The sequence below is a fragment of the Crocodylus siamensis genome, chromosome 6 (assembly GCF_052110815.1).
Source record: "Crocodylus siamensis isolate JL-2025a chromosome 6, ASM5211081v1, whole genome shotgun sequence".
Taxonomy (NCBI): domain Eukaryota; kingdom Metazoa; phylum Chordata; order Crocodylia; family Crocodylidae; genus Crocodylus; species Crocodylus siamensis.
The window spans coordinates 89,906,200-89,923,132 of record NC_143400.1 but is presented as its reverse complement, the minus strand read 5'-3'; the positions used below and the strand labels follow the sequence as shown (position 1 = coordinate 89,923,132).

The 16,933-nt window shown below is 41.7% G+C and overlaps 1 protein-coding gene across 2 annotated transcripts in view; it reads left to right on the top strand.

The window, feature by feature from the left end:
- Positions 1 to 15,984, top strand: part of CCDC39 (coiled-coil domain 39 molecular ruler complex subunit) — a 35,144-nt gene extending 19,160 nt beyond the window's left edge. For both annotated transcript variants that reach the window (XM_090050707.1, XM_090050706.1), the window contains 10 exons: positions 193 to 357; positions 1,604 to 1,741; positions 4,280 to 4,488; positions 6,071 to 6,194; positions 8,043 to 8,202; positions 9,429 to 9,535; positions 11,991 to 12,131; positions 13,386 to 13,565; positions 13,925 to 14,013; positions 15,646 to 15,984. In XM_090050707.1, the coding sequence (XP_089906833.1) occupies positions 193 to 357; positions 1,604 to 1,741; positions 4,280 to 4,488; positions 6,071 to 6,194; positions 8,043 to 8,202; positions 9,429 to 9,535; positions 11,991 to 12,131; positions 13,386 to 13,565; positions 13,925 to 14,013; positions 15,646 to 15,814 (1,482 nt within the window). In that variant the 3' untranslated portion in view covers positions 15,815 to 15,984. The remainder of the gene's footprint in view (positions 1 to 192; positions 358 to 1,603; positions 1,742 to 4,279; positions 4,489 to 6,070; positions 6,195 to 8,042; positions 8,203 to 9,428; positions 9,536 to 11,990; positions 12,132 to 13,385; positions 13,566 to 13,924; positions 14,014 to 15,645) is intronic.
- Positions 15,985 to 16,933: the final 949 nt, after the last annotated feature.

The window sequence follows — 16,933 nt, the reverse complement described above, 5'->3', positions numbered from 1 at the left end:
TTAGTTAGTGTTTCACATTAAAATGAGGCGGTCTATAAGCCATAATTATAAAATAACAATAGCTTAATTAGGTGACTATCCTAAAGCCAAAATTTAGTTTCCAAGTTCACATGCAACATTTAGCATTAATCAAGAGAGCTCTAATTGTTTAGCTTAGGCTTTCTAATTTTTTTCTTTAAATAATTTTAACAGGATTTTTACATTCAGCAAGTGGAGCGACGATTGTCACGGCTAAAAGGGGAGGTTAATACAGATGAAAGACAAGTGCTAGAAGCAAAAGTTGCTGAACTTAAAAAAACACTAGAAGAAAAGAAAAATGCATATAATCTTCTACACACGCAGCACAAGAAGGTTCAGGTAACTTGCTTACAATGACAAATTCTGGAATTTAAGGAATTCTAATAACTTAGATCATTTTTTCCCCTTTATTTGTTAAATCTGGTACAAGATTTAGAACATCTGAACTTCAGCTAGGTTGCATGGAAAACTTCATAATATGTCCCTGAGTACTTTCAAGAAAGCTACTGAGCAACTGAAATTTTATCATATAGAAGACTTTTGAATTGTGAGGGCAAGCTTTTCCAGATGTGATTGACTTTTAAAATAAACTACTGTGTATTTATCTGTATGTTTTTGACATGAGCTCTTGCACACTAAACATGGTATCAAAACGATGTTCCACTACATTAGGTTTTAGACAATTAGTGTTAAATTGCCTCATTTTAAAATGAAAATGTTTGGGTTAACAGGCTGAAACACTGTTTAAAAATCCCTGGTTTAAAAATATTACCTTGAAAGGTATTTTATAAACATAGTGTGGATGACTGACATTTTTTGTGTGTTTGTATTTGCCGCACAATCAGAGTATTTGTATACATATACTGTAATTAGATGCTAACAATATTCACCTTAACTCGCTTATAAATCAGCTCCAGCATACGTTTTGAGGACTTCTGTTTGTTTTTGGTGTACATACATTTTTCTAATTACCACCTCACTTTGGCAGATACTTGCTACTCTTTTAAAAACAGTTTTGAAACTATCTAGACATCTTTTAGGTAAGAAGAGTTTGTGTATTTTTTTCCATTTCAGTGAAGCCTGGTAATATATCATGATTAGTTTTGAACAGCCAGGGTTGGGACAGATTTCCAAGAGATCTGGTAAATTCTCCATAATTTGGAGTCTCTTGTTAAAATGGAATGTCTTTATGAAAACGTACTGTATATCAAGGGTCTCAAATTCATCTGTCCCCACAGCCCATGTTGCTCCATGAGTCCAGTCTCGCATGTTCTGTGCATGAGATGACAGTCAATTCTGGACCTAGGGCAGCACTGATAATAAAATCTGTGACTCTGTGAATACGAAGTTTTGTATATGTTGTCATAAAAGGGTGTCAGAAGAATCCGGCACCCCAGATAAAACAGTAATTGCTTAGGAAACTACTGCAGTAGTACCACAGATCAGGACTTGACGCTATACACGCACTATAAATTTACATATCAAAGATGGTCTCTGTTCCAAAAAGCTTTTAATTTTTAACTGCTAGTACTTTGAACAGCCTGTATCTGCTGAAATGAACTACGAACTACTTATTTTCTAACAGAGTGACATCCATTTTATGAAGAGGGCAATGGATAAGACGGGAAAAGAAATGAGCGGTGTGATGGCTAGGATAGATGAACTAAACCTGTTCAATGACAAATCAGATAAAGAATTTAAAAAAGCTAAAGCTGTCAAGCAGGTATGATAACATTTTACAGTTCTGTTTGTAGGATGCATGATTATTTTAAAAAAATAATATTGTAAATCACGTAAAAACTTCTGATGAAGGGGGTTGGGGGTTGTTTTCTGCTCTTTTTTTGTGTTGAGTCATGAGTCTTCCATAGGAAAATCTCTTGGCATTTCCTGGTCTCGCAGTCTTTCTCCAAGTGAAAGTACTGTTCCAATAGCTGATAGTGCAATGGATACAACCTCCTGTGTCCCAGGGCTACTTTGGGAGTTCAGTTACCATTGACCAAAAACTGTTTATGCAGCAAAGTCTATTTGGTGTGTGCTTTGCCACAGCTATTTCTGCCTGAAGTGTATCACTGATGCTTCTTTGAGATGTCATTAATTCTGACATTTGGGGTGTAGGTTGTAGCCATGTTGATCTAAGGATATTGGCAGACAAGGTTCTTTGGGTAAATCCGATAAGTTTGCAAAGAAGAATTTTTCCAACTATTTGAGTTGGTCTAAGAAAAGATACTTGGATTTACCCAAAGAACCTTGTCTGCCTTAATTTGAACATGGCATACAGTACCATATCCATGCAGTTGGCCAGAGCCAATTACTGGGTGGCTCCTATTATTGTTGGTCTCATATTATTTCTACTCTACGCATGCCTATATACCCACCAAATCTACTTAGACCCCAAAGGAGGGCTTAGATGGATCAGAGTGCAAGAGGAAGTCATTCTCATTGGAACAAACAGGGTCATTGTCTTCTGTTCCCTATCATCCATTTTGCAAAACTACATTTTTCCTTGGCCTTCTAAAGCCACTCCCTAGAACGAGTTTGGAAGTGCTTTTATTCTTCCAGCAAATCTCATTAGCATGGATTTGGTAACATGCTAATTTGCTGCTGCCTCAAGTGTTTTGTGTAGGCCCAACCTAAACGGCAGCTACCTTTTTGTTTCATTTCTAATTTCTTAATAATGGCAGAGTGGAGTGAAAAAGGGTCTAAGCTTCCTTCTACTATGATGTCCAGATGAGAGGTAAACAGGCAACAAATGCTCCCAAATTTTTGGAAGTAGAACAGCAACAGCTCCACAACAAGTGGTTTCTATCTTTCCTCCTGCTCCAGTGTGTGTTAGTATGGCTCAAGACAGCACTGTACAGAAATATCCTGAGCCATTTTCAGAACTGGAAGACATTTAGAGAGATTAGGGCAGTAGTGTGCTGAGGCTAAGCCTTGCTTCTAAACAGAATTAGCTCAGGTGAAGCATCATTCTAACAGCTATTGGTTCTTGGAGATCCATGGAGGGCAGTGCATAGAGACCATTTAGTGGTTGGGATTCTGCTGAGATTATTCAGGGTAAAACAAGAGCCTCTCAGTCTAGCCCTGGGGAAATGAATGAGTTTTTACTACTGATGCAGGATTGTAACTAAAGGCCTAATGATCTTACAGCTGACCTCCCTTCCCTCCCCTAAATTAAGACCTTTCCTTGGAGGTATGAAGTTAAAGGCAAGCAGCTTATGAAAGTGGGCACATGTATGGACTAAGGAAACTCTGCCTACTCACTCTCATGGATCTTGCATAGATTTCATACATGACATATGGGCAATAAAGCTTTTGGATGCCCGGTATTTTTCTCCTGCATCAGTGGTTCTCACCTTTTTGACCCAATGCATCTTTCCATAACTCTTGTGAACTGAGTCCCACCCAACTTCAAAAATTAAGTTATACATCATAGTGCTTATACTTCCTTGCAGAGAAGCTGGGCAGTGTGGGAGCAGGAATTGACCAGGCAGGGACAAGTATGAGCCTGTGCTTATCTACTTAATCTCCCTTCAAAGTATCTCCTGGGCACCCTGGCTCAGAAGTACTGTCCCACGCAGTTATACACTTAAGTTATACGCTTGAGATAGTTATAATTGGATCCAAAAGTCTTGACAAAGTCTTTTCTGAAGTCTATTTAATTTCTTCAGGGATCATCTTTGTTCACGTCTCATTATTATAATAATAAATTACTATTAAAGAGCAAGCTACAAATAGGAAAGCCTAATATAAGAGATAAAACACAAGTTTAAAATTCATTGCATGTTACATAATGGATTTGTAGATAATCCACTGGGAGCATAGAGCTGTAACTTTTTTCCAAATGTAACTCTGATTTACAATATAATTTTTGATACGTACACATTCTGTCACTTTATAAAAATTGTTATTGTCTCAAATGTTAACAACAATTTCTCAAAGAAATAACATCTCTTTGAAAGTTGCATTTCTTTTGTGTAAATTTTAGTTAAAGGGTGTTAAAACTGAAGAACTGTTTGCCTCATGAATTTGAGAGCACTGTGAATACAGGTAATTAAGAAAGAAGAAATCCACAAACTACAGAGATCCTTACAGATGATAAAATGTCTTCTATTTCTCTATTAAAATTATATAGAAGAAATACTGCTTAACTGGTGCTTTCTAAGGAACTGATTTTTTTTCCCTGCAATTATTAAGTTCAAAAAACTTGTCTTGAAAAATGAACCTTATAATTTGGGATTATTTGTCCTTTGGCATTTGCTAGGATTTGATGGTCGAAGATAATCTTCTGAAATTGGAATTGAAACGTCTTCGAGATACACTGTACAATAAGGCAGAGCAAGTTCTCTCACTGGAAAAACGAAAATTACTATTAAACACAGCAATGGCTGAAAGAACTGAAGAAATTAAAGTTCATAAGGCAATGCTTGAATCTCAGTTAAGATTTGTGGATCAGGAGCGGCAACATGTAAGGTAGCTACCAAACATTTTCAAAACATCATGTGCAACTTTCTTAATACTTAAGTGGAAGACAGGGAAGATAATCAAATGCATTAAATATGTTTCACCAAAGGTAAGGTTAAATTGTGGTCATTCTACAATTGTTCCTGGATTTTTTTCCCCCCTCAGAAAACTAACTGTAAATTTTCTATTCAAAAGTACCATGGTACCACCATCAAAAAGATAAAATCTGCCAAAAATCATTTTGTATGGTTCCATTCAGTTGAGGATGCCAGTGTTTTAAACAAGGAAGCATTTTTCCCCATTTCACAAATAGAATGACTGAGGAGCAGTTAAGTGTCTTGGCACAAAGTACACAGCAAGTCAATAAGGACCTGGGAACAGAGCCCAACTCCCTCAACTTCAGTCTCCTTTCTGAACTGCTAACTCAGTGTTTCATCACTCTGCTAGCAATCCCCCATTTCTGTGCTTAACAAGACAGTGCTGTTTGGCCTATTTAGAAAGATAACATCTAGTCCTGACAGAGGTTTGTAACTAAATACGTACAATCTTGTGCGACAGGGGCATGGGGGGGGTTGTTGTTTTTTTTAAGGCAAGGTACTGAACTTGTCTCTCCACTATTGCATTTGTTCAAGATAACTGCAGAGTCTATTGTATTAACTGGTTATCAGAGCAAGTCACATTTGATGAGAGAACCTTCTCAGCAGGAGCATGTATTTAATGAAACTGTGATGGCTGATGCAGTAAGCTAAAAATTCTCACAAATATCCAGAGACTCTCTTAGCTGTCTCTCGAGGCAGCTTTTTAAGCTCCTGTAGACTAGAAATGGTATGTGTGTATATTATACATACCCATTAGCTAGCTGATTACACTGTTAAACAGATAGTTATAATAAAAGCATAACTTTCTTCCCTTTAAAACAATAACATTATTGATTCAAAATATTTGCTCCAAACTTTAGCTGTGACTTCTCAACATCTATCTTGTGGGTGGTTAAACCCAACTGAAAAACAAGCACTCAACAGCTGAGCTGGCAGGCTTTTATTCCCCCTCTGCTAGCCACACCCCACACAATAGGAAATTAGAGTGATTTAGTGTGACTAAAGCTTAACTCCTCACCAAGAGTGCAGACTGTGTGTTTTTCCTTTGATAATTACACAGCTAATTGGTACTTCCATGTAATTTGATTTGGGGTTGTTGCCTGCTGTTGCTTACTCTCCTCTAGCAGTGGCAATATTAAGATATGATCAGCAGGGGGCAGTTTGTGCAGCTGTAGGACTTAAATGCCAAATCTTAAAATGTTTGGGGGAGGATTATGGCCTGGCCTCCTGCGATGCAGGGATCCAAAATATAATGTTAAATTTGTCCACTTTATGCAGTAATGTTAGAAGAGAAGTGGGTGGGAAGAGGACCAGATGTCTAGGGCTGGGAGGACTGGGAGCAAATGGGCCAACCTGCCAGAAGTAGGAGTACTGCTTTCCTGGTTGGCTCCCTATGCATGTGCAGACTGTGGCCAGAAGCAGCGATAAAATGGCACATGGCAAACAATTTCTCAAGAACTCACTTTGCATTTCCTTTCTTCCCATCACATCAGTGCTGAATTTCAAGAACGTCTAAGTAAAATTGATAAACTGAGGCGCAGATATGAAATTTTGACAATTGTCATGATGCCTCCTGAAGGAGAAGAGGAGAAAACTCAGACCTACTATGTCATTAAGGTAGTTTAGTAACTTTACTATTGAAATGCTTTAATCAATGCAATACTTAGGCAGTCACATAACAGGTGTCTATTTAAACCGTAGTTTTCTGTTTTATTCTTAAATCAACTCTCTCACCCAGTAAGGTAAATCTCTCAACCTCACACCCGTTGTCCCCATCAGAGGAGGGTCATGGCCACGTGTTTTCTTGATATCTTGGGGTGAGAACAGCTTACTTCTTAGCCCAGGTCCCAACGTGCAGGATCTTCTAAGTCTTCTTTTCTCAACAGCATGTGGAATAGCAAGAAACTTAGCCCATCTGGACTTAAAGGACATTTTTCAAGGCATTTAAAATAACCTGCAACTGGCTCCCTATAACGGGGCACCATCCCCAGGGTGGCCGAGAACCTCTGGAGGCACCCCAGAATCCCCTTTATTTCAATCTACTTCTGGGAACCATCTCCCCTTCACTTATCTGCCACATCTTGATGTTTCCTTTGGTTTTCAATGAAGAGGCTGCCCCAGATTAGGTCTTTGCTCCAGAGAACACCTGGTGAGGAGCTCCTTCCTTAAGGGCTAATTGCACAACTTCATACCATCCCTATACTGTGCCCCATGCCTCGCAGATGTTACATGACTGTTGTCACCTCTGTTGGGGCCTTGGCCTATTCGGCCCCTGCCCCATAAACGTGGCTAAGCCTTCTAGCCTAGACCCACTGTGTTGGACCCGGCTTTGAGGCACTATCTCCACTCCTTTCTTTCCTGTCGCTGGGACCCTGGCCCCTGTGTCTCTGAAAGCTTGATCTTCTCCTTGTGGCATGGCTGCTGAATGCACTTGAGCGTAGAGTAGCCCTGTTCTTCTCCGATCAGAGACAATTCAGTTAACAATAGGAAAGTTCTACAAGACACTTACCTGGGCCAAATGAACTGGCTCTCCAGCCCAGTACACCGAGAGATCCATGATTCTAGCAAGTCACTAGCCTTCTACTTGTGAAGAACTAAACCTTTCAAGTCAGACCCTGGACTTTTATTTAACCGCAGTAATGATGAAGGGTACAGCACTCTATGCAGACACTCTCCCAGTATACCTCTGCCCGTGCCAGAGCGCACCGTGAGCCACCTATGGCAGACTGTTTAGCAGCAATTACCACACATACCATCAAGAGTTTAGACAACACCTGCAGCTTCAATCAGAAATGCCTCCATGGTTAATGTCTGCAAAGCTGGAGCTATATTCACAAGTCACCAGACATCTCCAAAAGCTCCAGATTGCATGCCATATTTGGGGAAATGGTGCTTTGGTTGCTGTTCTCATAAGACCTTTTAAGGTTCCACTTCCATATGGGCTATTAGCTTTAGTCATTTACAGTAGAACATGCATCTGGACAATCCTTCAAAGAACAAACCAGTTATGTATCTTGCAGGAATTGGAGTTCTGTGCATTCCACCTTACGTTTCTTCTTGAAGTCCCTTGTACTTCCATTCTGTAGAGTAAAAGAAACTAAGGAATGGGAGACACATACCAGCCCTCATGCCCTAGTAGAAAAACGAGAGCTAGGGCACATGCGAACAGAAAGGCTTTTCCTTATCAAAGGTCTGTTATCTCAAGTCCATGAAGTTCACCTACAGTGGGATATTCATATGGATCCCACTTACTGGAAGTCTCTTTCCAGCTACTTAGTAGGTAAGGTCCCAGTCTGAACCGTGAGCTCACAAGTGGATTCTTGCCCACATGTAAGGTTCTTAACTGCTTGCCCACAAGGATTCTTGCCCTGTAATTGTCTTAGTGTGTTTCAGTACTACCCAAGCAGCCCTGTATCTTATCTGGTCTGTCATTTACCAAACTGAGATATCTGGTTTTACTTCTAGGCTGCCCAGGATAAGGAGGACCTTCAACGGGAAGGTGATGATTTGGATGCAAAGATCCGCAAAGCTGAAAAGGAAGTTGTAGCACTGGAAAATACCCTGCGTGTGCTTAAAAACTGCAACAGCAATTACCGAAACTCTTTTAAAAAAGTCACAGAGACAAGTATGCCAAAAGCAGATGGTTATTAACTGTGGGAGTTGGAGATGACAGTCTAAATCAGAGAAACTAGAGCTAGTAATGATACGAGGGTTGTAGTCACTGAGTACAGAACAAGCTGACACCAGCAGAAGGGAGAGTAATTCACATGCTGCTATCATTAGTTGGCCAGGGCACAGCAAGATTAGGTACAAGAAAAAAAAAACATTAACATGAAATTAATGTTAATTTTTTTCCTTACAATATATATACATATCATAACACCCACACAGGGGTTGTGGATAGTCCTGAATACAAAACCACTGTTGGAAGGCAAATTAGAAAGAAGTTGAACAAGGAACCTTCACAGTAAACCTATTACTTTTATTTGTGTAGAAGTTGGATCACTGGTATCAGTACAGCTGTAGAGAAAGGGTTTGATATTTAACTTGTGTGCCCTCTGCTGGCTCTGCAGCAGCAATTAAGTTATTATTCTTCACCAGTCCAGTCATTTTTGGTCTCATTTTTGGTAACACGTTATTGTGGAGAATTTATATCAATGAAGGTTTTAAATCTTGAGAATGTCCCCCATAAAGTGTTACCAAATTAAAAGCAAGCACTTTAGGACTTCTGAGGACACACTTCCTTGAAAGTCTGTTTTTTCAGTTGTATACATTTCAGGTTTACACCTTTTGTAGCAGCACTACATTTTTTATAAGTAGGTAGACAGGTAAAAGTGTAACTCCCAAAGTACCTGAGGTATATACCTACAGAAAGAACAGATATACTTCTCAGGAGCTCAGCAGTCAACTGTACGATGTTTAAATATTTCTTCTCTTCCTCCTGGCAACTGTAATCAGTGGTGTAAAGAATTAAAAGGAAAAGAAAAGGGGTTTTGTTTCAGAAAGTGATTATGGACTTATATCTCCAACTCTGCTCTTCACATGGATTTATAAAAGCATCCTCAGATTAGATACAAACTGGCTGTTCTATTTACAGGTATGATGTGTCTAATACACTCCACCTCAGAATAGCATAACTCAGGACTGTAGTCCTAAGGCAGGCTGGGAAAACTCTTCCTCTCTCATATCTGGCCATACCTAATGTCAGCATATTGTATATGAACACATTTTTATGTAGGTGTTTTAAAAGGCAACAATACTCCATCTATTATATGCAGATTCAGTGACATAAGTACGAGTTATGGCATGCACCTTGCAGGTCTGTACTAACTTCATTGTTTGGGATCACAGGTGAGGAGTATGAAGAGAAGCTGCAGTTGGAAGAAGAGAAAAGAGCGGCTGATGAAAAACTCAGATACAAACGAAGACGGACCAAGGAGCTTCAAGAGGATGTTCAGGTAAAACGCACATGACTTCCAAGTATATCACCAAAGCCAAAGTATTACATAGCTCATTCTTATCTTTTTTCTGAAGGATTACACATCATTCCAGAAGTATTTCTCCTGTACTATCTGTGTGATTCTCTATACCCCTTTTCTACTGCTCCAGGATAATGGAAAAAAAATTCAAAGGTGCTTGATTCACATGGGAGCCTATGTCCCATTTTCAATGGTGATTTAAGGTTCTAAGTCTGAATTCTACTGAGTTTTTTCCCCTACGACAGACAGTTAAGTGACTGTGAAATTCACAAAAGGAATTAGTACATAAGCCCAAAATCTAGGTCCTCAAATCATCTACTTGCAGCTGTCATCTAATCCTGGAATTATCCAAGTTTCTGATATTAAAGTTCCTAAGGTACTGGATCAGATAAGTACTCTAAGCACAGCTAGCAGACCAGGCTCCACACAAAATGCAGGAAGTCACATCCTGGTTGAATGATCTGAGTAGAGGGAGGCACCTTTCTGCAGCCTAGAGCAGGATGTCAAAGGCATGGAGACAGCATAGGGCTTAAAACACCCTTTTCCCTCAGCCCTTACTGAGGACTACCTTAAGTGGCTCTCTTGGGCTGGAATCATCAATCCCATTCTTAGACCTCTAAAAGCGTATCTGTCCAATGCGAGGCTGTGCTATGCAGAGATGCTCAAGCTGGTTCTGGACACTAATGCATGCAGAGCTAAAAACAGTAAAGTTGTGTTAGCTTGGTGCTATGCCTGGACTAATTTGCTCTCCTTGGTTCCATAGTTAGCTAAAGTATCAGCATAATGCTGCCCTGCAGATTACAGACATACCTCAGATGATTAAAGGACTAGAGAAAGCCAGCCCAGTAAGCAACAGCATACTTAAAGGAGCTAATTAACTCAGGTGCAGTACTTCACTAACAGATATATTGCTGAACTAGTATGGACACCTTCACATATCACTTAAGTGCACCTTGTAACTCTCCCCACACATTGTTTAGGCAGCCTATGCAAGCTTGGATGTTGTTAGTTCCACCAGGGAGCTAAGCAGCTACATTGGGGGTGGGCAAAATACAGCCCATGAGCTGTATCCAGCTTGTTGAACACCACTGGGAGCCCGAGGAGGGAGGGCTGCACCCTCAGCTGCTCTGCTGCAGCCGGGGCTGGGCTGCACCACACAGCACACAGACTTATATGCCCTGGCCCCCGGCCAAATTCACCCCCACCCCATCTGACTTCTTGTTGGTGTTGCGGCTGTGCAGTCCTGGTATCACAGTCACTGGCAGCTGGGCCCGCATGGGATGAGGCATGATGCAGCACACTGAGTAGCCTGCCACCATGAGCCGCTGCCACCACAGCACTAGGAGGTGAACCTGCGCTGGCCGTGCAGCGGGCTCAGTCTGGGACAGCCACCTTTGACTTTCTTGGTGCAGCACAGCAACAGCAGTTCATCACAGTGGGCGGGCAGAACGGACATTTGGCATGCTGCATTGCCTTCCTATCTTGTATGGGCCTGGCTGCTGGTGGCCACAGTGCCAAGACTGCACAGTGCCAATAGGAAGCCAGGTCATGGGAGGTGGAGATAGGTGGGGGGAAGGGAGTGGGCAAGGAGTCTGCACACTGCCTGGCCTGACCTAGCCCCAGCCCCAGCTGTGACAGCAGAGTGGCACAGGGTACTCCCCTCCCTCAAGCTCCTGGCAACAACCAGCTGGTCAGATAGGATCAACTGACATCTCCCCAGACCCCCACCCTCAACAGTCACCAAAACTCATTAAGTGGCTCTCCAGCCCAAATAATTGCCCACCTAAATGTTTAGCACTGCAATGTTTAATATAGGAGCGCCTAAGCTTCATTAGGAATTTCTGAACATTTTATTCAGAGCTGATAGTTATCAGGTGTAAAAGAAAGTTTCCATACATAGGAACTATATATAACAACCTAGTTATAAGTTATTATGAATAAATACCTGACATAGAGGCAAGAGAATTAAAAATCTAGTTTCATGATGTTGATACTTTCAGGACACAAGCTATGGTTAAAAACAACTAACAGTAAAAACTAAGGCCCCAAGCAGACATTACACTTAGGATGCAATTAACCTGATTAATTGACTGGATGCTCCCAGCGCAAAGGGAGCCCAGGAATATGATTCCAGGCTTCGCTCTGCCACTTCAATATGGTGCACTTGGGATCTGATCCTCGATCTCACAATTGCACCTCTTGCCATGCACGTATCCATAAAAGGAGGCCCAATTGATGGGACTGTGCCTCAGATCCCATCACACCTTTAACCGTCACAACCTAAGTTATAAGAGAGATCCTAGTTTTAATAAAATATTGGAAGAATTTCAGAAGCACTTCATTAACTATTTAAAGTTAATACCATTTTTTAAACTAATTAAAAACACTGCTCAAAATACTGTGCATTGCATTAGATCTGTGCTTATTTTTGCAGAGTATGGAAAATACTTTGGCCATCATGCTAAAACAGGAGGCTGCCTACCAAGAAGAGAGAGAGGAGAAACAAGCTTATGTTTTGCAGCTTAACAAAGTCACAAATGAGCAGAAGCCAAAATTAGAAAGGATCATGAAACAGGTTGGTTAAATTAATTCATGACAACTCATTAGTGTGAGTGATATTAGGAACAAAATAAACTGCATGTTTACATTCAAGTCAGTTACTGTGAACACTGAGACTGAGTCCACGTGAGCAGGGCCATGCATTTGCAGCAGCACAAATTTTGTGCCGCTTTATGCTGCAGTGCACATCCTTGTTCATGCTATTTGCAGTGGGACACATTGTCCTGCTGCTCCATGTACTGCAGGGGGGCTGGCTGGGCCAAAGTCTGCCTCAGCACGAGGCTAGCCAGTAGGCAGCCCCCACACCCTAGACAGTCAGGAAGCAGCAGAGAAGCCAGGAAGCTAAGGCTGCCTGCTCCCCCATCTCCACACACTGCAAAGCCCCTGCTGAGGCACATGGAGCACCTGTGGTGAGGCACACTGCACCTCAGTCAGCTGCTCCCCCATCTCAAAGCACTGTGCCCCAGCCAGCTGGTGTGAGGCTTGCTGGGGCACAGTGTGCCTCAGCCGGGGGGTTCTGCACCAGAGCCTCTGCACTGAGGCACACAGAGACAGCCCAGAAGGCTGCCTGCTCCCGTCTCAACGCACGCTGCACCCCAGCCAACCAGAGAATTGGCTGGGGTGCAGGGTGCCTCTGCGCAGGAGCTCTAGCACCTGGAGGACAGGCAGCTCCCATCTCTGCGTTTGTTCTGACACATAACACTTGTGTGCTCTGTACCGCTTTTTTTTTCCCCCAGGAATTTTATTTGGTACTGGGAAATCCTGGCAGCAAATTTTGCCCCAGCACTGCTAATTACCAGGATGGCACAGTGTCTAACATGCAACACATGCCGTTTGTGGCACCACATAAGAAGTTTGTGGTGCCACAAACTGCACATGCCTGTGTGTCTGGATCCTGCCTGAGTGTTTGAAAATGTATTCGAATTCTGTTTTTCACAATACAGTACATCCCCAACTAAACAGCAGTTTTATTTACTAACTTGTATCTATTCATATTTAACAAACTATTCTTTCAAAGTTTCATATAGTACAATAACCTGTAACTGCTGGTATTGTGTAACAGCCTGTTCTCTTAAGTTACACTGCATTTAATATATTACATGTGTTATATTTTCAGTTTGTTATCACAACGTTAAGTTTGCTATAGCTTTATATTCCGCAACATAATTCCTTATAAGATGCTGTGGTCTCACTGATCTGAACAGTTTTTAGTGGGTACTTTCCAAAAGGGATTTAAGATAACCAAAAATGTACTGCTAATTTGTGACAGTGTTCCAGATTATCCAGAGAAGTTCGATCTTCAAAGAAAACTAAAACAGAAACACAGGAAGAAAGAGACATTGATCTCCGCGAACTGAAAGATTTTAACAGAACCATTGACAAGTTGTTGGTGGATGTTCTTGAAGCAAATCCTGACTTAATTAAACCCTTTGAAGCATACTTTCAACAGGTAAAAATATTAATTGGCATACCAAAAAAACCGGACCCAACTCAACACAGCAAAGGAAGGGCTCTGTGTGCTAGTTAGTCCATCAACTCTCCCAGCTAAATGGTTGGCCCAATAAAAGATTACCAAACAAATCGGCTTCATGCAAAAAAACCATAGCATTGCAATGTAGTTACTTCAGTGATTCCAAGGAACTCTGCCTGTTTCATAAGAAAGTAGGGCTATTTAAAAAAAATAAGAGTTGTATTTAACTCTTGCTATTAGTATTGATAATACAAAGATTTGCATGCTTTAACTGGCTTCTATATCCCCATTATATCTGATCCTTCAATAAGAGATCAATAAAATCTCTTATCTTCTAGTCTGGTTTAGAACTTCCTACAGCTGCTTCCAGTGGTAGTAGTCACAGTTCTCGATCATCCTCTTCTCAGAGTTCAGTGGCCTCTGGCAGGTAAGTGTTTAGCTTTTCCTTTTTTAGCCAAAAATTCACCCAGATACTGTCCTGAGTGGTAGAACTTGGTTCTGTGTACCTTGAAAGGCTAATTTGCTATTCCTTATACTTATTTCCAGCTCCCTTATCTTTCTCGTCCTACTAGCTCATTCTTTTGACTAGTAAAAGAATATTTCTTCCTTCCTTCAAGTCCTATGGATCCTTCTAATAAAGAGCCAGTATCAGTTTGACTTGGAATTGTCATATTAGATGCATGGACATGTCTTCTGTCTGCCTAGCCTGGTTCAATCCAATTCAAGTCAAGATAATAATGGTATCAAATATGCCCAAGTCATTGTACCCTGCTGTTTTGTCACATTCCATGCTTCCCTTTCCTCCACTGTCCTCCTGCTTTTCCACTTCCACTCGAACACATTTATTTTTAAATGGTTTCAGATAAAGGTGTACCACAGGCGTGGCTGGTGAACTCAGACTGGTGGAGCAGCCTGCGGGGGTGGAGATTTGCAGCCAGCTGGTAGCAGACCAGCTGCAAAACCCACCCCGTGGGATGTTTCACCGCCCTATCAGTCTGAGTTCACCAGCTGCACCTAGTGCTCGGATACATCGGTTTGTATCACATTGGCACCGATAAAAGGAAAATTGACATTATCGACAATCGGCTGTTTTTGGCTGATGTAGCTGATAATGTTGCTGATAAATGCCGTGTGCATGCACACAGCCAGAAATGCGACCTGGAAGCTTGGTGAGCAGTGCTCGGCTTGTAAGTCTGTTGTGGGGGGGAAGGGGTGTGGAGGGGGGCAGACTGAGGCCCCCACAGTGAGGGAAGAGGGGAGCTATGACTGAAACAGGCCCTGCCTGGCCAGGGCAGGGTGCAGGACAGAGCTAAGAGCAGCTCGTCTGGGTGGCATAGGGAAGAGGGAGCAGTTTCTGCTTGTGTACACCCCAGGGGAGGCATGGGTGGGGGGTGCGGCCCCAAATCTGTGCACGTAGGAAGGGCTAGGGCCAGGGGCTGGGTGGGGACAGGGCTGCACTCAGAGCAGCCGATGGCAGCGCTGGGAGGGGAGCCATAGTGAATTCTGGGGTGGCCACAGCTCACTCTACAGCCCCTCCCAGCACTGCCGCTGCCCACCCCAAGTGCAGCCTCAGTCCAACCCCCCTCCAGGAAGAGCCCCCCAGCCCCAGCCCACAGCAGCAGCAGCCTTTCCAAGCCGATTTCCAAGCTGAAAGGGCTGCATATCTGCAGCTGGATCAATATCAGCCAATATGGTTTGTTAATAAATCGGCCATCAGTATTGGCCCAAAAAATGTATCTGTGTACGCCTAGTTTCAGAGGACACAACTATTTTCCTTGCTGTTGGGGTTCTCTACTGGCAGCTTGTAGTTTAGCAGCTTTACATTCAATTCCTTTTCCCAATTAAATAACAACACATGGGTGTGTGGCTGTGCAAGTTTTAAATACTTTTCTCCTGTTGAATACCTCTAATAAATCAACACCCCTGCATTTGTTCCTCTGCACAGGAAGTATTCCACGGTCATGGTTTAAATGGACATCTAGCAGCCATCAGGAAAAAAAAAAGTTTTGTCTTTAAAATGTTCAGATGTCATACTAATCTCATTTTCTGCCTTTTTTAGATCATCCAGGAGCAACAAAGGCTCAGTTTCTGCTCAAGTATCATTACCTAAAGTTGTAGATTTGAGCTTGTCAATCAGTCCTCCTGCTTCAGCTACTGGTGCTAGTTCACGGTCCTCTAGTGCAGCTAGCAGCTCAAGTAACCTTTGCAGCAGAAAAAAACTGAAATAATTTGAATTTTATTGTGGAGTGTTCACATCCCACTAGCAGTGCTTCTACATTATTTTAATAATTATTTAATGCTCTCTTCGTTATTTATCAAGATCTTCTAACATAGAAATGTTTACTGTATTAAGATATGTTTTTTAACTTAGTTGCTAGTAAAGATTCATGCTAAACTACCTGAAGCAGTGCGTTACAAATTAACAAATACAACATTAAATGAAACTGTCTCTAATTTGTCACTGGGTTCATGCTGTAGAAACTAAATGGCTTTGGGGAAACCGCTTCAGCAGTTCAGATTCTTGTGACAAAAGGGGCAATCTCTCTGTGTATCAGCAACCAGTCTTCCTATTCCTTCTTAAAAACTGACCATTAATGTTACGGTCCTTTTGTATTGAGCAAAATACCGATTCATAGTCATAAAGAACGCCATCTCCAAATAGATGTGGTCTTCACTTCAGAACATTACAATTTGGCTTGATTTCTCCATACCGCAAAATTGGGAACAGGGGGAGAATAATTCGTAAACAAAGCCAGCTTTCCATTTCCACTATTTTAATCTATATTTATACCAAAGCCACATGTCAGGTAACACTTTAATAGTGAGTGGCAAATTAACATTTGCTTTGCTTCAAAAACAGTTTGAAACAGGCTGTCAATCTTTCACACTGCAGACTACATCTCAACAGAAAAAGGCTGTCTTGTAGGCTGCTTCTCATCCCCATTCAGGACCACACAGTATATCCTTGTGGCAACTACAACATATATTAAGAATGTATTTTATAGACAACCAGCTGTAAACAAGGACAATTAGCACCCTGTGATCACCCAGATCATCAAGTCCAGGTCACCAAGTGCTCTGCCAACCAGGGTTTAAAACCTTATGATACAAGAAACTCTGGCCCATCTACAACAGCACTGGTCCTATATAACTATTTCCCTAAAACTATGGTCAAAAACCATTTCTGATGATACATTTGGGATATCAGTACTAATGTAGGGCACAGACACCCACCTCTATCTCACTTTCCTCACCTGTAAAATGAATATAGCACCATCTTGCTGCTTAGGGGCAATGGAAGAACAAACATATTTCTGTTTCAGAAAGCACTATGGAAATCTTTTGGG